At 43.1% G+C, this 21531-nt stretch overlaps 1 protein-coding gene across 9 annotated transcripts in view; it reads left to right on the forward strand.

Annotated features, from left to right (window-relative positions):
• RGS12 (regulator of G protein signaling 12) overlaps positions 1-21531 on the forward strand; it is a 148267-nt gene that overhangs the window by 46933 nt on the left and 79803 nt on the right. For all 9 annotated transcript variants that reach the window (XR_010139589.1, XM_063723294.1, XM_063723292.1 and 6 more), the window contains one exon: positions 2636-2752. Coding sequence is in view for 7 of the 9 variants with exons in the window: in XM_063723294.1 (XP_063579364.1) it covers positions 2636-2752 (117 nt within the window). In the remaining 2 variants the exon portion in view is untranslated. The remainder of the gene's footprint in view (positions 1-2635; positions 2753-21531) is intronic.

Consider the following 21531-nt stretch of genomic DNA (forward strand, 5'->3'; position numbering starts at 1 on the left):
GGAACATGCACGAAGGCCATGAGGCGAGCGCCCAGGGGAGCCCCTGCCAGCAGCACAGAGCGTCACGTGGGAGCCTCTGAGGGCACCAAGCCTGGCTAGCATGGGGCAGGCATGGGAACAGGACCACCAGCGGGGAGACCAGATGTGTACCAGGCTGGGTCGTGGGTCTGCAAGGGGATTGCTATGTTCCAGGTACATTTTATAGCTTGGGTCAGCTGTGGGCACATTTTTTGAAAAAGAAATTTCTTAGCCAAGTTTTTTCTCAAGAATCTGCCAGATTCATTAACTTCCTAGCAAGGAACCCAAAAGGTGACCAAACAAGTGCGTGCTTCAGAGAGAACATGAGCTGGAGGGGTGAGAGGAGAGTGTGGACCCAGAGCGTGGACACGGACGCCAGCCTAAGCAGGAGGGAGCAGGGATGGCAATGTATCAGTCACCACAGAAGAGCATGCTGGCAGGACGCTCAAGGTGCCTGCCATTGGGAGCACAGACACCAGGAAGCCACATCTGTGTCCGAATGGGACCACAGGTTCCCTCCAAGGAGTGTCTTACAGGCTGATTTACAGAAGGCAGGAGCTGGCGGGAGCCTGAGCTGAGCCCCGTGGGAGCAGCAGGCAGGTGCAGGCCAGTGCAGTGCGTTCTCCAGCCTCGGAGGTGCGGCGTGCACGGGGGCCTGCTCTTTAGTTTGAAAACAAGCAGTTGTGCCACTAGTGCCTTGGAGTGAGCTGGCAACTGTGGCGCCTCAGCTTGGTGTGTGCTTGACACCTGTGCTGGCCGGTCCATCTGGCACCTGGCCGCTGTGCTTCTAGGCCTCCGCCTGCCAGCTGCCCTCTGCTGGGCATCGCCACTTTCAGGATGATAGCCTTAGAGCCTTCTCTCGGCCTGGCGGGGGCCCAGTGGTGGCATCCCTCCCCGAGCATCCTCGCGTGTTCCCGGCAGCCACAGCCCCTGGGTGCTGGACCTCTCACCTGCCAAGAGGATAGTGAAGCCCCTCTGCCCGTCTTTAGGGAGTGTGGGCGGAGGGGAGGGTGGAGAGATGGGGGTGTGGGCAGGGACGAGGGTGGAGAGATGGGGGTGTGGGGGGAGGGAGGGTGGAGAGATGGGGGTATGAGGGGGAGGGGACAAGGGTGGAGAGATGGGGGTGTGAGGGGAGGGAGGGTGGAGAGATGGGGGTGTGGGTGGAGGGGAGGGTGGAGAGATGGGGGTATAGGGGGAGGGGACAAGGGTGGAGAGATGGGGTGTGGGTGGAGGGGAGGGTGGAGAGATGGGGGTGTGGGGGGAGGGAGGGTGGAGAGATGGGGGTGTGGGTGGAGGGGAGGATGGAGAGATGGGGGTGTGGGGGGAGGGAGGGTGGAGAGATGGGGGTGTGGGCAGAGGGGAGGGTGGAGAGATGAGGGTGTGGGGAGGGGACAAGGGTGGAGAGATGGGGGCGTGGGGGGAGGGAGGGTGGAGAGATGAGGCTGTGGGGGGAGGGAGGATGGAGAGATAGGGATGTGGACAGAAGGGAGGGTGGAGGGTGGAGGTGTGGGCAGAGGGTAGACGGCTGAAGAGGCCCCGGGGTGTGGGGTGGTGTGGGGCTGGGCCGTGACAATGGGTGGGGTAGGAAGGACTTTTCAGTTGAGGAGGGAGACCCAGGCGGTAATGGGTCTGAGGACATGATGGAGTGTGTGGGGTGTGTCAGCGTGGTAGGCAAGGAGAGGAGAGAGGCGGGAGGGCGGTCTGCTCCATCTGCTTCCAGGAAGGTGCAGGCATGCTGTAGGTTTCCCTGGGGACTCTCAAGGAATTGTGGCAAGGTTTTCTACCAGACTCTTATGCAGGTGGAGAGACAAAGTAGCTGCAGAGCCTCGAAATCTTGACATAAACAGGTTCCCTTCCTTCAAGCCTGAAATTGGTCACTTAGGATTCCAAGTCCTCAGGAAAGCAGAGCTCCCAACTGTGATGCTTTTTGTTTTTAAGAGGTGGCGACTGATTTGCTGGAGCCAGCTTCTTGTTTGGGGAAGTGTCTAGCATAATGATAGGCACAACATAGATGTTTGTCGAATTGAATTAATTCTGGTCCTTTCCTGGAGGAAGAGAGACAGGATGTTTTAATAGCCGGTTATTTCCTGCACCGGAGTTGGTTGGGTCTTCAGACAGCAGCTGAATGCTTAGGGATTCTTTCATTTCCTAAAGTGCTTACAAACTTATGAAAAAGCACGACTTTGCTGAAAACCTGCCTTCATCTTTACTAATCGTCATACTAATCATCATACTAATCATCTTTACTCTTAATGTACTGTGTCCACTTTCCAGGCACCCTTGCACGTGATTTCATTTGATCTGGGTAACAGCCTTGTGGGGTGGGCTGCCGTCATCCTGTTCTGTGTTTACAGAGGTGGAGGCTTTTTCAGAGGTACACAGTTGGCAGAGCAAATACTTGACGATCCGAGGATGACTTTTTTTTTTCAATTTTGCATGTTTTTCTTGTATAAAATATACCTAACGTAAGATTTACCCTGGGATGACTTTTAAATCTCTCTTTGTAAAAAGTCTTTGTTCCACAGTATTCCTTGATTTTCTGCTATGCCATGCATTGGACAAGACTAAACATCTCTTTCCAAAAGAATAACCTGATGCCTTTTTTCTTCGTGTTTAGGGCTCAAAATTTGGGCGGGGAACTGGACTCACTCAGCCTTCTCAACGCACGTCTGCTCGGAGATCATTTGGGAGATCCAAGAGATTCAGTATCACTCGCTCCCTTGATGATCTTGAGGTAATTTAATTTTCATTTTTCTTCTTTTCTCCTTCAAGTTTTAAAAAATGCAAATCCACCTTGCAGGTACGTCTGGCTCTTTTTTGAGTCCCTGTGGTCTCCTCCCCCTCTGTAGTGGTAACCCCTGTTTTCTGGGGGACAGCGTCCCATGCATGTTTGGGGACCTTTCTACCCTGCAATGTGTCTGAGCTGTCACAGGGCTTTCTGGGGTGCTCTTCTGTGTGCCAGACTCCAGTGAACACTTCTAGAAATGAGCTGGTTTAATCCCCACAAAAACTCTGCGAGGTAGGGCCTGTCATTGCCCCCTGAAAGATGGGACGTGATCCACAGACATGGGTAAGTGTCATTTTGTGTGGCTCTTCTATCTGTGTTTCTTTCGTAAAGAACAATGAAAAGATTTTATTTTTTATAGCAGTTTTAGGTTTACAGAAAGTAGAGTTCCCTTATGCCCCCACCCACTTGTTAAAAATGCGCCGTCAGGATCATTATGTCCTGCGTTGGTGCGGGTGCGGGTGTTTGTTGCAGTTGACAGGCCAGTGTGGACATACAATTATTAGCTCAGGTCCACAGCTCACACGAGGGTTCCTGCCCATGCTGTCCTCTCTATGGGTTTGAACAAATGTCCTGTGCCGTGCACCCACCGCTGTGTATCACCAAGAAAGCTGCTGCTCTGGAAATCCTCTGTGCCCTGCCTGTTTACCCTGCACCCCCCGCCTTGAACACTGACAACCACTGATCCTTTGACTGTCTCATTTGGCATGTTTAAAAAAATTTTATACAGGTGCAGCTATATTCTATGTCTTCTTATTAATGTCTTATTCTAGAACGTGTCATGTTTTCAAGATTTACTCCTGGACTTTCAGTCCAGTCGTTTTACTTGCTGTATGGCATTCTGCTATGAGTATATGGTGATGATTGATGCCTTCCGCTATCGATAGACACTCAGTGGGAGTGGGAGAGAGTCTGCCCTTACGGCATTCTTGTGCATATCTCCTTCAGCGCATGTGGGATGGGCGAGAGTGTTCTTAGCCGGGAAGGATCTGCGTGAGTGGTGTGGCCAGGCTCTGTCCACAGTGACTGCTCCAGCTCCTGCTCTTCCAGGAGAAAAGGTGGCTTCAGAGATGGCAGGGGTCCTGGGGATTGGCACGTTGTGGCTGCAAATAGGAATCTGCTCTTGGATGGCCTGTTTAGCTTTGTTCTCTCTGGGGAACTCGAGGGCAGGTCAGGGCTAGCGTGCTGTATCTGGGCGGGCAGCAATCAGAATTGGCTGCAATGGGGTGCCCATGCTGCTGATGAAGACTCAAAAGGTGTGTGTGCTACCTAAGGCAGGGCCTAGCTTGAGGCTGAGGACCCTGGGACCATTTTTGGCTCATACTGCCATGCTGAGCTGACCATCTGTGCACGAGTCCTGTTCATTTTCCTCCTTTTCTGTTGGTCATGAGGAACTCACCATGTGGCCCTAGGTGTGGGCTGACAGAGCTGTGCTGGTGCCCTGATGAATGATATGTGGGTCTGGGCCACGTGCTCTGCACAACCTGCCCCTTCCCTGCTGGATGTAAACTTCTATCTCATGGTGGATTGCTGCCAGGTGTGCCCCATGCCAGGGTCAGTGCCATGCTCCTGATAGACAGCTCCAGTGTCTAATCACGGGTGTCCCCAGTGGATGCTCCATCTCCACCAGGGCCCTGCTGCTTTCCACATGGCGTGTGGTCCCTGCTGTCTTTGCCCCACACCTTAAACTTCCTGGCTGTAAATCTCTTACTGGGGCCAAGGAGGATGGCCCAGGTGGCAGGGCTGCCTGTCCTTTTCTGCGTGGGCCCTGCTTGCTGCTGGCCACCTTCCGTGACTCCTGGGAGAGGGATCTGAGTAGCCTTCCCAAGTGAGGGGTGGTCTGCCTCTTGAGCCCATCGTCCTGAATAACACGGAGGAAGGCTCTCTGTAAGAAAACGATATTTATTAATATTTGGGAATAGGCATTGCAATGAGAATATGCGTGCTGTGGTAAACTATGAATATTCAGGGAGGCCAAGGAAGACAGCAGTTTTTAAAGGAAAAATGAGGAGGATCACAGGATTGTTTTGAGATAATTATCTTATAAGGATGGTACCAGTCCAAGGTTGGACAGCCAGTTGCGGGACAGATGTCCTCGGAGGAATATTTTTGTATGTGAGGCTGAGATGGCCTGTGTGCAAGGTTATGGTTTTGCAGTCTTTTGTGATGGATTTGTTGTCAGCTCTATGAGCATGAGAACCCTCCCTTCCTGGCCTTCTCGGGCTCTGTAACACTTTGTTAGGGTTTTTAATACAAGTGACTCCATTTTCTTTCTGACAACTTTCGCATTTCCCCCTTTTAATTGAGATCTTTCTCCAAAAGCATAGCTGACCAGTCATCCTGCAGTCAGGCTTTGATTGCCCCTTGGTGCTGGGATGGAGCTGTCCCAGTTTGGTGTGGTCTGGTTCCACATCAGCAGGAAGTGCCTGGTGACCAGGAGTCAGTGTCAGAGCTCATTTAGCCACATTTGAGCAACCAGGGAGGTGTGGAGGGAGTGGCCCTCAGGCGCAGTCTACCTGAGTCCACTGTTAAGTACAATTTTGTCTGTTCCATGGGTGTTGGCATCATCTCAACGCGCTGGGCCAGCATGATTCTGTTAGGAGTTGTACTTCTGCAGAGACTTAAGCAACAGATAAAAAATTTAAAAAGGGAAAATGCAGAGTGAAATTAATAATAATATGACAATCCCAGTTTGCATAATGTTTTGAGTCATGAACATAGGCTTAAAGACAACCAGTTGAATAAATCAAATGACCACGGGGAATTGGGTGAGACTTTTTATAATATATGGCCTGTTTCCTTTTTTGGTGTGTGTGTATTTTTTCCTTTTTGTGGAGAATGGGGTTTCTCATGTTGCCCAGGCAGATCTTGAATGCCTGGGCTCAATCTATCTTCCCGCCTCTGCTGAGATTACAGGCATGAGCCACCATGCCCAGACCTGTTTTCTTATTTTGGGTATATGGGCCTTAATTTTCCCAGAAGAATTTATCCAGGTGTAGCATGTAGTATCAGCAATAGCACAGACATTTCCTTCTTTACGCAATGGGTAATGTAGAGCAATTTTATCATCTAGTGTCCCATGACTGAGTTGGATTAAAGCAGAGTGAGCACCAGTTGTATTAGGGATGTTGCCAAAGTCACCCACTAGGTGGACTCAAGGATCTCTCAGGGTTCTATCTAGTTCCCAGCAGAAGCTACTGATTGTGAAATTTCGATTACGCCGTTATTCTGCCGAGTCAAAAAGGTAGGCATTAAGAGGGGTAAATGTCTCTTTATAATATGGAGTCTTGTTCCAGTGCCTTGGAGAAGCTGCCCACAGCATGAAGCTGTCAGCTTCTAGTCCTGTCTTGTGGTCTAAGTGTCTCTGGTTGTGGCATCAGTGGTTTGGTGAACTCTTGGTGTGGCCCACGCATCAGGAATGGGATTTGTCCCTTAACATTCATTTAGTTTCAGCTTATAGGGCTTCAGGAATAGAGTAGTTCTCTGCTTTTAGTAATTCTATGGGAGAAAGTTGGATGGGAGGAAGCTGGAAGAATTGAGCTTGGAAACAGTGCACAGGGCTCCAGTCTAATAACAGGAGTATTGCAGCTTTTCTTCAGAAACATGGCTGCTTCTCTCTACATTGATCACACAAGAAAAAAATCACTCCGATTTTAACAACCTCCTGAGGCTGGGAAGCCAAACCAAGGGAGACTATAGATTTTTCCTACAGTCTTAAGGTTTCTGGGCGTGATAGGAAGTGACAGTTTTTACTTACCCGCTGTAAGGCTAGGAACCCTTGAAGCAGGGTATTCTATGCACGTTCTCAAATTTGAGATTCCAGACAAGGCATTGGGAACAAAACCAGTGGTTTCAGTTGTATCCTGCTATCAAGAGGGAACAGATTTTTTTTTTTTTTGTAAATAACCACATTGCCATAAGAATACTTGTGAACAGTTTCCAAATTTTGGAGGGATCGAGGAGGGAGAAAAAGCAAATGTTTTTACTTTTGTTTTCACAGAAGTATACTTTACCAGATTGCTGTAAGTTATAAACAGTTTAAGAAAGATAACATTCTGGCCGGGCATGGTGGCTCACGCCTATAATCCCAGCACTTTGGGAGGCCGAGGTGGGCGGATCACAAGGTCAGGAGATCGAGACCATCCTGGCTAACATGGTGAAACCCCGTCTCTACTAAAAATACAAAAAATTAGCCGGGCGTGGTGGTGGGTGCCTGTAGTCCCAGCTACTCGGGAGGGTGAGGCCGGAGAATGGCGTGAACCTGGGAGGCGAAGTTTGCAATGAGCCGAGATCCTGCCACTGCACTCCAGCCTAGGCAACAGAGCGAGACTCTGTCTCAAAAAAAAAAAAGAAAACATCCTTAGATCTGGAAAACAAAACATTTAAGTAAAGAACCAACAATGTTTCAAATAAAAGTCATAAAAACATCTCATCAATTATTTAATCTCATGTAATTAATTTTTGTTCTGCTTGATCTTGATAAGTAGTTTCACAAATTCATGTTTCCTTATTAGAGTTCTGAAGAATTTTCATTTAGTCTGTCGATCTTAAAGTTATTAGAAACCTGTATTTAAGCGTACTTCTTAGAGTCTTTTCCATGAATCTGATTGCAAATGCTTTTAGAGAAAAATCAAAACAATAACAATGGATAAGAAAAACAGAATAGCTATGGTTTAAAATCTGGTGGAAGTTCATTATAATTAGCAATTGACAAGGAAATCTGGCTATTTCTGTAGCATACAACATAATAAGCAGAGTTATGGCATATTAGGTTTCTGAGAGTTTTATACAATTTTGGAACATTCCTATAAAAACACACCCATAAATGTAACTGAAAGAAGGTCTAGCATCACATATCATTTTACAGTGTTTTTTATACAATTTACCAGATAAGCCTAATCATTTACTGTATAAGATGAGAGATACGTCCTTTGAGGCTCTCCAGGAGCTTGACTGGAAAATACTAAAGCTAATTATGGGTCAAAAAGATTTAATTTAGAATTTATATCTTGGGGAAGCCCATCAAAATGCCAAAAGATTTAAAACGCCTGATCAAAACAGGAGCCCAGGTCACTATTAGATAATAGTCATTCATTTAACCAGAATGAGAAAGACTTCAAAAGCAACACAGGGAGTTCCATGAATGTAAATAAGCAAACAACCCACTCAAAACTCAGTTTTCCTAAAAAATAAAAAACTTAATAAAGACAACACAGGAAATTATCTTGATAAAACATAAAATCTTTGTTTCGTAGGCCAGTTACCAAAAAGGTAAAGAAAAACCTCCTGTGGTGTGATTGCTTCTCCTCATGGGAAGCCCATCTGGTTTGCCTGGAAGTAGAACCTGATGAAAAGTACTTGAATTTAACGAGACATAGGAAGAGTGTGTCCAAGGTTATGAGTGCACGCCATATTATAGAGGAATGTAAATGTGACAGTTAGTGGCTTGAGCAGGGCAGTACAGGGCTCTAAGTCACAGCATGGGAAGTTTTCTGGTTCCACGGAACAATTCAGGCACATCCAGAAAAGCAGAATGTACAGAATTGAGTTATACAGGTGGAAAACAGTGCGTCAGACCATAATAACAGAGTTAAAACTGGAGAAAAAAGTTACAGGAGCTGACGAAAAAGTTGAAGGAAAGAGTCCTTGCCCTAGCCAAGCAAGCAGCTGCAGCTTCTCAAGGGGAGAGAGCGGAAGGCAGTGATATGCGGCCAGCAGGTCACATGCAGCAAGGCCAAGCCCAAGCCGAGGCTCTCAGATTCACCTCGAGAGGAAGACTCTGCCTGGAGAATTGAAATTGCCATTCTAAATGAAGACAGCATTTCTAACCTCAAACAAGGGAAATTAGATGGAGACTAAAATGGAAAAAAGCTGCAGTTCAGAAGCTTGTTTTATAAACGTACTTCAGAATTAAAAATCAAAACGTCCTGCAGTTTTACTAATAGGCAATCAATACTTCAAGAAAACCCTGTTGTTCTAACATAAGCGACCACGTTTTTTGCTTTGTATTAGTGTATTTTTAATGTTAAAGCTTGGTCTTTAGAAAGACTTACACATAATTTTCTTCTAATTATAACCAACTTAATCATATAAAATTTATTTCATAAGTTTATCTTTCACAGACTTTTATGACCGATATAGGCCTTTGATGACATCCTTAAGCCTTTCTGCTTTGTTCTGTACTTCCTCTTTCTTAAAAAAACAGGCATTTTACTTTAGGACAAAAATTTACCACACAGGAGTCTTTCTTATACAAAATTATTCACTTTTGTTTTTAACCTTCCTTACTAAAATACATCTACATACCTATAACTTTCTTCACCTCTCTCTCTCTCTCTCTCCTACTTAGTGGCTTCTTTCTCTTTTCTTTCTAAATCCATATTTTGAAACAAATTTTAAATAATCTCCAAACTAGACAAAATTACTCTTTTTTTAATAAAGAACACATTTTTATTCCTCTCATAATGTTTCTCATCAGAAACATACCTTACTTTTCGTATACTTTGTATACTGAAATATATATATATATTAGAATTTTAACTCTTAGTAATCATAATTTTTAGTGAAAACCTTGGAATCTGTATTTTATAGATGAGAACCATTTTATAATTTTTGGAAACATGTTTTCCCATAACATAATTACTTTGTGTATTAACAGGCAAAAATATATTTAGTCCTTCTCTAAAATTTAATAAGCCAAGAACAAACTTACATTTGTGTTCAGCAATGTTTGTTTTAGTACTTTATCTTATATGGAAATGACTTAGACATTTTATGAGTATCATTTAATTTAACATAGCGTAACTTTAAGATTTCAGATTACATGACAGCTTATTTATAAGCACTTTCCCATCTACGTTTATGTAATTTATTTATTTTTAATAATTATACCTAGGTTACTTATGAAAACTGAGATATTAGAAAAAGCTAGTCTTCATTTCAAGTTATTTCCGTTTTCACCATTTGTATAGCCTATGAGTATCAGGTTTTCACCTGAGAAACTTAAATATAGGGGTATTTTGCTGATAACACAGAAGATACAGCAATTTTAATTAAACTAACAGTGTTAGTCTTAGTCATTAAAAAGTTATACAAATAAAGATAATTGTGTGTTCAGTCTGGATTTATACTTTTATAACCTTGAGACATCTAGCAGAGATAAATATAATCCTGTCTGACCAGTAAAGCCAGGCAAAAATGTATGCTGACAGTTTTGAAGACACTTCTATTTTATCAACAAATTTAAAACCAATTTATTTATCCAAGATTTACTTAAGTCAGCTGGGTGTGGTGGCTCATGCCTATAATCCTAGCACTTTGGGAGGCTGAGGCAAGAGGATTGCTTGAGCCCAGGAGTTTGAGACCAGCCTGGGCAACATGGCAAGATCCCATCTCTATAAAAAATAAAAAAATTAGGCAGGTATGATGGTACACACCTGTAGTCCCAGCTACTCAAGAGGCTGAGGTGGAAGGATCACTTGAGCCCAGGAGGTTGAAGCCGCAGTGAGCCATGTTTGTCCCACTGCACCCCAGCCTGGGTGACGGAGAAAGAACCTATCTCAAAAAAACAAAAAACAAACAAAAAAGATTTATTTAAGTCACACGAACTGAAAAGCATTTGTGTTAATTATTATATATTTTATATGAGTTCTTGTTTAAGCCAATCCAAGTAGAATTTCTTAAGGGATTTCTGGCTAACTATGTCAGATTTTGTCATGTAGATGCAACATACAATATGTGTAAACATACATAAAAGCATATACAGACACAAATAAAGATCTTATGGCTTTCATTTTAGAATTTTGGTCATGAAACAGCAAAACATAGTAATACAAATTCACTGGTTTATAAAAGATAGTTGGATCAAATTATATTTTTGACAAAATGGAACTTTTATCCGTGGCTAAGTTCTGTTTACCCTGATAAGTAATTAATGAAGGCTATGGACCAGAATTTTGGATAAAGCAGTTTTCATAGCAGTTTGACTTTAAAAACCTTTTAATCCTTTTTTCAGATTCAAATGAATTTAGGGTTGAATATTCAAATGTTTACATTTTAGCTAGGCCTAGCTAAATTGTATTAAAAAAACCCAAAATTTTCAAGTTGTCTTGAATTAGTAGCAAATCTTTTTGTTTGCTTGCTTTTTTTGGCTCTTAAGTGTCAGACAAAATAATTTTTATGTCAGACAGAGATACCTTATAGTATTGCTCTGAGCTTAAGATTTTAACCTGTTTGATCTGATAGCCCTTAGCTTATATAAACATTTATAAAGCTTTTTTTTAGAATATCGATTTTTCAATTAACTTTTTTACCACCCTAAGCAATTGTTAGACAAACCTAAATTTACATTTCCAAAAGGTGTCTGCATTGTTGGTTGCCATAGATTTGGCATAATTTATAAAGCCATTAGTTTGAAAGCCCTTTAACACTTAAAAGAAAATCTTAGTTTCCATAAGCAATGAGTTTATCTTAATGCTGGCAGAAAAGTCATCAGATTCAAAGTTGGCAGAAAAAAGAGATGGAGAGTTAACCCTGTAGTTAGTTGCAGTTTTTAACAAGCTTAGATAGAAAATGGCCGTCCAGTGCTGCGTTTTTCCTGATGTAGTTTGCCCGTCACCACACAAGAACGGACCACAGTATAGCTGGCCAGTGTCCCAGAAGACCTGGTGTGCCTCAATGTTTAAGAATCCCATTTCATTTCTTATTAATCTCTCAAGAGCAAAGAAAATCCTATAAACTGTCAGGGAGTTTAGACTGGTGCCTTATGTGGTGCTGACTGCCCTTGTTAATTGGCCATCCTGTACCCATTATTTAGAATCTTTATTTTTGCTCTCAGGTCCTGGCCAGAATCAAGCAAGGGAAAAAAGAGCCAAATCATATACAGATATGGGTAAGCAAATCAAAATGAAACAAAAAATAAGTGTGTTCACAGAAATTTTAAGCCAGGCATGCAGTCCAAACAAAACATTAAACCGGGTGTGCAGAACCAGACAGAATATAAATTCTGTAGTAACCAGAGGGACATTGTCCTTATACCAGAAGGGGCTTGCCAGAAGAGACAAAAGGTCTTTTATCATCCCAGACAGATGCAAGGTCCTTTATTAAGGTCCTTTATTAACTCAGATCCCAAATAAAGTAAAAAAGAGCTTCTAACAAAAAATGGGAGGCTTGGTTTGAGAGGAAAGTTTTAAGGGCAGAAGAGGCAAACCATGGAAGCAGAGAGCTCAAAGGGCTCAATTGAGTGCCTCATACCAGTTCCAAGAATTGATGATTCTTTCCACAGGTGATCCTTCTCCACGTCCCACTTCTGACACCATTTATGTCATCCTGAATAACAAATAGGGAGGGAGACTCTCCAAAAGAAAATGGTATTTATTCAGGAATAGGCATTGCGATGGGATACACATGATGGTACACTATGTGCATATTCAGGAAGTAATGGAAGATGAAGGTTTCTAACGGAAAAATGGATATGATTACATAATCGTTTTGAGATAATTTTTCTTGGCTACAAGGATCAGTAACAAGGGTGGCATGATTCTGAGGCTGGACAGGCAGTTGCTAGGCAGATGTCCTCGCAGAGGTAATTTGTGTGTGTGTGTAAGGTTGTTTGGCCTTTGTGCAAGGTTGTAGTTTTCCAGTCTTTTGTGATAAGTCTTGTTATCAGGCATTTGAACCCTCCCTTCCTAACCTTCCCTAGCTCTATTGATCAGGGTTTTTAACATAGTGACTCCGTTTTGAATCTGACAACTTTCACAAACCCAAAGAGGCCTACCAGACATTGGCTTCTGTCTGACAGACAAGAGTTGTGAGTTAAAATAATTTGTCCCTTTCTTTGGAAGGGATGTTTGAGTCCTAAAACTTTGCCGATGGGGCAGGCCACTGGGTCGCTGTAGGTTCTGCCTCATACCCTCCAGAGTGCATGTGGCGTGCTAAGGCCTCCAGCGTACTTGCCGCTTCTTGCTCATCTGCTGCAGTTAGCCGGATGTTAAAGGTATAATGAGCCACTGTGATGTTCTGAGTTGAACCAGATCATACAGGTCCTCTGGGACTACCTTGCTGGAGGGTGGGAGGGTTAATGAGGCCTGGGGCAGGACTACAAACATACACTGCTGCCTATCCTATGTGAGAGTGAACTGAGTTTCATCTTTCTGATAGGAATGGAAAAGAAGGCATTCCTGGATCAGTGTGTGCACACTGCGTCCTGGGGGGATGTTACTGTACTCTAGCAAAGGTACCACATCTGGTACAGCAGCTGTGATTGGCGCTGCTTCTTAGTTAAGTTTGTGGTAGCTCGCTGACATCACTGTGATCCATCTGAACTTTGTAGGACCGGACTGGTATGAGTTAACTTGGGTATGACAGGGACTACCACTTTCACCTTTTTTGAAGTCTTTGAGGATGGTACCAGTCTGGGCTGTTTCTTCCCTGATGTGGCATTGTTTTTCACTAACTGTCTTGGTTTGGGTTGGGGGAAGGAGACTGTGCCACGGGCTTCTCCTTGACTTTTCCAGCTTAGTAGCTCTTACCTAGTGAGTGAAGGAACCAGTGTGAGGAGGGTTCTGCTGGTCATTTCATGTATATATTTGGGAACTAGGGAAATGACCATGGGTGGATCTGTGGATCTGTGGATCTGTTGTGAGCTAGACTGGGGCCAGGACTCCCTTCATAACCTGGCTTCCAGACACCCCCTCTTTATAGGGAGAACGTGGTAGTGCTTTGGGTCCGCAGATAGTGTCCATTCATACCCTAAGTTCAACAAAACCAGAAAGCTCTGGACACTGCCCTTTCCTTAAGACACTACTTCCCAAGCAAGTGGCCAACGACCCTATGGAGAAAGACTGGGGAAATGACTATTGATGACATGTGCCTTGGTGTTACAGGGACCTGCCTAATTCTGGCGTTCCTTTAATTAGTGGCTTCCAGGTTTGAGAAATGGCTCACATTTTTCAAATTGGACAAAGGATCATGACTTTATTGGGGTTGCTGCCCTTGGCCTTGATTCTTTAAAACTGTGTAAATTAAGCAATACCCTTGCTAGCTGCCCAGCCAGCTTGCCCCAGGAACACCTTGTTTTCCTCCTGCAACATGGGAAGCCTGGTGGAGCTGAGAATTCCACTTGTTGGAGGCTCTGCTCACCTTTACAAGTCCTGAGTGGGGCTCTGCCATGTCTGCCTTCTGGCTGTAGGGGATTAGGGCTTTATTAGATTCTGCCAGGGACACCTGCCTTTCACATTTTGCCTTTAGTTGGTACTTAATCATACTGGGTGTGTTGATGACTCTCTCTCCCAAATGGACTTTCATGTGATGCCACACTTAGTAAGTGCATTCTTTCTAAGCCCTTGGAACATTACAAAAGCTGATGAACCTGGGCATTACATGTGCTGGACTGTAAAGCAAGTCTCAAAAATATTCAAGCCTGTCCTGCAGAAACTGTTTCCTGCCACAGTGCAGGTACACTGTAAACCAACAGCAAAATGTGTTTGCTAAGTAAGCAGTCCATTGTGAAATAATCCAGAGTTCACAGACGCAATCACAATGGAAGCTAGAAAGCGTTTTGAAAGAAACATCAATGAGAATACTACATATCTAAACTTGTGAGATATACCTGAAACTGTGTAAAGGAGAGTTCACAGCTTTCAATGCATACATTAGAGATGAAGGAAAATAGAACGTCATCTCAAGAAGTTAGACAAAAAGTTGTAGAACAGAATTACAGGACGTCAAAGCTAGGCAATAATAAAAGGTAAAAGCATCAAATAATGAAACAGAAAAATAACAAACTAACAAAAAATAAAGAAAGATTATTTCCCAACTCATTTTATGAGGCTACCATAACCTTGGTATCAAAAATCTGACAAAGACACAAGAAAGGGAAATCATAGGCCAAGCTTGCTAATAAACAAGGCGTGAGAATCCTAAACAAAACATTAGCAAGGTGATTCCAGCAATTTACAGAAAGGGTAACATACGCATTTGTTTCAAGGACACACTATTTTTTAACATTTGAAAATCAATCAATTTAACTTACTATTTTAACAGAATACATAAAAAAAGTATTATCTCAACAGAAGCAGGAAAGGCATTTGGTAAAATTCAGTATCCATTTATGGTAAAACAAAGTTAAAAGAATTAAAAGGAAATTCCTTAATCTGATAAGGATATCTAAACACTCTGTGGCATCATAATTAAGCTTTCCCTTTGCCATCAGAAGCAAGAGAAATATTTCAATTTAAATAATTACCGGAAGTCCTGGTTAGTATACTAAGAAAGTAAAAACAAAAGTTTAAAAAGCTTGCAAAGAAGAAGTGAAAATGTTACTGTTCTCAAATGATGTGGTTGTAACAGAAGATCCAAAAATCCAGTGGTGGCTCACACCTGTAATCCCAGCACTCTGGGAGGCTGAAGCGGGCGGATCATTTGAGTTCAGGACTTTGAGACCAGCCTGGACAACATGGCTTAAACCTATCTCTACCAAAAATACAAAAGTTAGCCGGGTGTGGTGGTATGTGCCCGTAGTCCCAGCTGCTTGTGGGGCTGAGGTGGGAGGATTGCCTGAGCCTGGGAGGTCAAGGCTGCAGTAAGCTGTGTTTGTGCCGCTGCATTCTAGCCTGGGGGACAAAGTGAGACCTTGTCTCAAAAAAAAAAAAAAAAAAAAGGAAAAAAAAAAAAAGAAAATTCCAAAGACCAGTTATTAAAATGAATTAATTCAACAAGGTTGCTAGATATATGTTTAATATACAAAAATCAATTGTATATACATTTAGAAAATGACCTATAGATTCAGTGCAGTTTTAATCAAAATGCCAAGAGGTTTTTGATTAAAGAAGATGATTCTAAAATCTTCATGGAAATATAAAGGGCCGAGATTATCTTTTTCAATTTTTTTTTTTTTGAGCTAGCTTCTTGCTCTGTCACCCATGCTGGAGTGCAGTGGTGCAATCTTGGCTCACTGCAACCTCTGCCTCCTGGGCTCAAGCGATCTTTTGGCCTCAGCCCCCCCATATAGCTGGGAGTACAGGAGTGAGCCATCATGCCTGGATAATTTTTGTATTTTTTGTAGAGACAGGGTTTCACCATCTTGTCCAGGATGGTCTCAAACTCCTGAGCTCAAGTGATCCACCTGCCTTGGCCTCCCAAAGTGCTAGGATTACAGGCATGAGCCACCACGCCTGGCCTTTCAATTTATTTTAATTGTGGTAAAATACATACAACAAAATTTATTATTTTAACCATTTTTAAGTATGCAGTTCAGTGTTATTAAACTCTTTCATATGGTGCAACCATCACCACCATCCATCTCTAGAAGTTTTTTCATCGTGTTAAACTCTATACCCCTTAAACACTAATTCCCCATTCCCCCCACCCCCAGCCCCTGGCAGCCACCATTCTACTTTCTATCTCTATGATTTGGACTATTCTAGGTATCACTAGAATAGTATTCACTATTCTAAGTGAAATCATACAGTATTTGTCTTTTTGTAACTGGCTTATTTCACTTGGCATAATGTTCTGGGGTCATCCATGTTGTAGCTTGTGTCAGAATGTCCTTCCTTTTTAAGGCTGAATGATATTCTACTGTATGGATATACTCACATTTTGCTTATCTGTTCACCTGTTGATAGACACTTGTGTTGCTTCCGTGTTTTAGCTATTGTGAATAACGCTGCTATGAATGTGGGTGTATAAATACCTGTCCGAGTTCCTGCTTCCCATTCCTTTGGGCATATCCCAAAAGTGGAATTTCTGTATCATACAGCAATCCTATTTTTAATTTTTGAGGAACCACCATACTGTTTTCCATAGTGGCTGCACCACTGGATATTCCTAATGACAGTGCACAAGGTTTCCAGCTTCTCCTTGACAACAGCACTTTCTGTTTTTTTGATAGTAGTCATCCTAGTGAGTGTGAAGTGGTATCTCATTTTTTTGATTTGCATTTCCCTAATGTTTAGTGATGTTGAGCATCTTTTCATGTGATTTTTGGCTATTTGCATATTTTCTTTGGAGAAATGTCTACTCGAGTCCTTTGCCCATTTTTTAATTGGATTGTTTGTTTTTGTCGTTGAGTTATAGAAGTTCTATATGTATTCCAGATATTAACCCCGTATCAGATACATGATTTGCAAATGTTTTCTCATTCTGTGGGTTGCTTTTTTACTCTATTGATATTATCTTTGGTGTACACAGTTCTTAAATTTTCATGAAGTCCAATTTATCTATTTTTTCATTTGTTGCCTGTGCCTTTGATATCCAGGAAATCATTGCCAAATCCAATGTCTTGAAGAAAACCCTGTTTTCTTCTAAGTTTTATAGTTTCAGGTGTTATTTATGTCTTTGATCCATTTTGAAGTAATTTTTGTATATGGTGTTAGGTAAAGGTCCATTTTTGTTCTTTTGCATGTGGATATCCTTTTCCCAGCATCATTTATTGAAGAGATTATCCTTTCCCCATTGAATGGTCTTGATACCCTTGTGAAAAATGATCTGACTATTTATGTAAGGGTTTATTTCTGGGCTTTCTGTTCTATTCCATTAGTCTTATGTGTATGTCTTTTTGCCAGTGCCACACTGTTTTGATTACTGTAGCTTTGAAATCAGGAAGTACAAGTCCTCTAGCTTTGTTCTTCTTTTTCAAGATTGTTTGGGCTATTTAGGGTCTCTTGAAATTCCAAGTGAATTTTAGGATGGGTTTTTCTATTTCTGTAAAAAGTCATTGGGATTTCAATAGGAATTACACTGAATCTGCAGATTGCTTTGGGGAGTATTGACATCTTAACTATATCAAGTCTGTCCATCCATCAACATGGGATATGTTATGTTTACTTATGTCTTTATTCCTTTCAGCAATGTTTTCTAGTTTTCGTTGTACAAGTCTTTCACCTTCTTGGTTCAGTTAATTCCTCAGTATTCTTTTTATACTATTGTTAATGTAATTGTTTTTATAATTTCCTTTTCAGATTATTCACTGTTAGTGTAGAAATGCAACTGATTTTTGTGTGTTGACTTTGTGTCCTCCTGTTTGCAGAATTCATTTGTTAGCTCTAGTAGGTTTTTTTTTTGGTGGAATATTCTACATAAAATATCTTACCATCTGTGAACAGAGATAATTTTACTTGTTTGTTTCCAGTTTGGGGGCCTTTCATTTCTTTTTTTGCCTAATTGCTCTGGCTAGAACTTACAGTACTATGTTGAAAAGAATTGTCAAAGTGGGCATTCATGCCTTGTTCCTGGTCTTAGATGAAAAGCTTTGTCATTCTCCAATGGATATGATGTTTGTTGTTAATTTTCACTAATGCCTTTTATATGTTGAGGTAGTTTCCTTCTGTTTCTAGTTTACTGAGTGTTTTTTTTTTAAGTCATGAAAGGGTACTGAATTTTGTGAAATTTTTTTGCATCAGTTAATTATGTGATTTTCCCTCTTAATTTTGTTAATGGGGTGTATTATAATGATTGATTTTTTGTATGTTGAATTACCCTTGCATTATAGGAATAAATTCCACTTGGTGATGGTGTATAATCCTTTTAATATGTTGCTGAATTCAGTTTGCTAGTATTTGGTTGAGGATTTTTACATCAATATTCATCATGAATATTGGTCTCTAGTTTTCTTGTATTGTCTTTGTCTGGCTTGATGTCAGGGTAATACTGTCATAGAAGAGGAAGTATTCCTCCTTCCCCTCCTCCCCCTCCTCCCCCTCCTCCCCCTCCTCCCCCTTCTCTCCTTCCTCCCCCTCCCCCTTCTCTCCTTCCTCCCCCTCCCCCTTCTCTCCTTCCTCCCCCTTCCCCTCCTCCTTCTCCTCCTCTCCCTCCCCCCTCCCCCCTCCTCCCCCTCCCCCCTCCTCCTCCCTCCCTTCCTCCCCCTTCTCCCCCTCCCCCTCCCCCCTTCCTCCTCTCCCTCCTCCCCCTCTTCCTCCCCCTCCCCCTCCCCCTCCCCCTCCCCCTCTTCCTCCTCGCCCTCCTCCCCCTCTTCCTCCTCCTCCCCCTTCTCCCCCTCCCCCTCCCCCTTCCTCCTCTCCCTCCTCCCCCTCTTCCTCCCCCTCCCCCTCCCCCTCCCCCTCCCCCTCCCCCTCCCCCTCTTCCTCCTCCCCCTCCTCCCCCTCTTCCTCCTCCTCCCCCTTCTCCCCCTCCTCCCCCCCTTCTCCCCCTCCTCCTCCCCTTCCCTCCACCTCCTCCTCTCCCTCCCCCTCCTCCCCCTCCTCTCCCTCCTCCCCTTCTCTTCCCCCTCCCCCTCCTCCCCCTTCTTTCCTCCTCTCCATTCCCCACCTCCTCCTTCTCCCCCTCCCCTTCCTCCTCCTCCCCTTCCCCCTCCTCCCCCTTCTCCTCCCCCTTCTCTTCCTCCTCCCCCTTCTTTTCCTCCTCCCTCTCCCCCTTCTTCTTTTAGAAAGAGTTTGAGAAGGATTGGTATTAGTTCTTTAAATGTTTGGTAGAATTCACCAGTGAAGCCATCAGGTCCAGGGCTTTCCTTTATCAGGAGATTTTTCTTTATTACTGATTCAATTTGCTAACTAGTTATAGGTCTATTCAGATTTTCTAGTTCTTTTTTCTTTTTTTGTTTTTTTTTTGAGGCAGTGTCTTACTCTTTTGTCCAGGCTAGAGTGCTGTGGCACAATCTCAGCTCACTGCAAACTCCACCTCCTGGGTTCAAGTGATCCTCCCACCTCAGCCCCCTGAGTAGCTGGGATCACAGGTGTGTGCCACCATGCCCGGCTAATTTTTGTATTTTTAGTAGAGATAGGGTTTCACCATGTTGGCCAGGCTGGTCTCGAACTCGCGACCTCAGGTGATCCGCCCACCTCGGCCTCCCAAAGTGCTGGGATTACAAGCATGAGCCACTGTGCCTAGCCATACTTTTAAATTTTTTTGTAGAGCTGGGGTTTCAACATGTTGCCCATGCTGTCTTGAACTCCTGGGCTCAAGCGATCTGCCCGCCTTGGCCTCCCAAAGTGCTGGGATTACAGGCTTGAGCCACTGCGCCTGGTGAGATTTTCTGTTTCTTTATGATTTGGTCTTGGTAGGTTTTGTGTTTCTAAGAATTTAAGCATTTCATCTAGGTTATCCAATGTATTGATGTAGAGTTGTTCACAGTACTCCTCTATAATTCTTGCTATGTCTGTGGAATTGGTGGTAATGTCCCTTTTATCATTTCTGATTTTAGTAATTTGAGTCTTCTCTTTTTTTTCCTTAGTTCATTTAGCAAAGGATTTGTCAATTTTGTTGATCCTTTCAAAGAACCAACTAGGTTTTGTTGATTTTTTTCTTGTTTTTCTATTTTCTGTTTCATTGATCTCTGCTCTAATCTTTATTATTTCCTTTCTTCTTCTAGCTTTGGGTTTAGTTTTTTTTTTTTCCTAGTTTCTTAAGTTGTAAAATTAAATTGTTGATTTGAGATCTTTTAATTTTTTTATGTAAGCATTTAAGGCTATAAATTTCCCCCTTAGTACTACTCTTGCTGTGTTCCATAAGTTTTGGTATGTTGTATTTTCATTTTAATTTGTCTCAGATATTTTCTAATTGTCCTTATGAAGGGCAAAAGAAAGTTATAGATATATCTTCATGATATTGAGGAGGCAAAAGCTTTTAAAACAGACACAAAAGGCACTCAGTGTAAAGGCAAAGACTGATGATTTTGATTAAATGAATATTAGGAACTTGCACTCATCAAAACATACCGTTCCTAGAAAGAAGGGCTAGAGGACAGTGCGGCTAACCCACAAAGGCCCACGGACCCTGAGAATGCAGCACGTCCATGAGAATGACAAATGGCTCAGATGCACAGTGGGCAAGGGATTTGAGTAGACATTTTACTACAGGTGCTAGCCAAAGTCACATATGAGAAAGTTTCCAGGCAAATTCCTAGAGTTCCATCATGTGTACCAAGAGCATGTGCAAGAATTCAAAATAGCAGTATTCATAAGATCCCTACATGGAAGCAGCCTGACTGCCCACCAGCGGTGGAAAGGACAGATAGCGTGTGATTTATTCCTGCAGTGGGATGCTCGATGGCTATAGAAGCTAATGGATTATGGCTGTCTTAATAACATGGATAAACATCACAGAAAGATGGCAGATGCAAGAGAATGCATCTGTGTCATTCCAGTTATAGAAATCTGAAAACAGGCAAGACTGTTGAAAACCATGGTTTTACTTTATATGCTTCACTGGTAGAACCATAAAGAAGAGCTAGAACGTGGTTATGCTTTTCATTGTGAACTGGGTGGGGGCTATGTGGGCTTCACTTTATGATAAACCACCGAGCCATGCTTTTCTGTTTTGTACTCTTCTGAATTTGTGTTATAGTTGATGACAAAAATGGCAGCTTGATTGTGAGTATTTTTTTCCAGCCCTTTTGAATGGCTATGTCATCAGCCCGGAGCAGGCAGTGTTAGTGTCTGGGATGAGGGTTTGAAAGTGGGCCTGAAAGCAAGATGGGGCCTGGGACCTGGGCGCATGAGCAGAAATGGCGAGGGACAGGCTGGCCTGTGAGCCGGGTGGGATGGAAATCGAGGGCATGAACTGGCGCCAGGTAGCAGGAGCGAGGGAAGGCCCTCAGTGGGGAGCACCTGGAGGAGCTCCCGAGGCAAGAGGTGGAGGTCAGAGGATGACATAGCTGCTCTGGGAATTGCAGGGGCGAGTTTTGTTTGTTCTGCAAGGGAGGCAGCGACAGGCCTGTTGAAGAAGGATGCAGTCAGAGGGAACGTCTCTGCCTTCCAGGTGTTGAGTCAGGT

Source organism: Pongo abelii, chromosome 3 (assembly GCF_028885655.2).
Source record: "Pongo abelii isolate AG06213 chromosome 3, NHGRI_mPonAbe1-v2.0_pri, whole genome shotgun sequence".
Lineage (NCBI taxonomy): Eukaryota > Metazoa > Chordata > Mammalia > Primates > Hominidae > Pongo > Pongo abelii.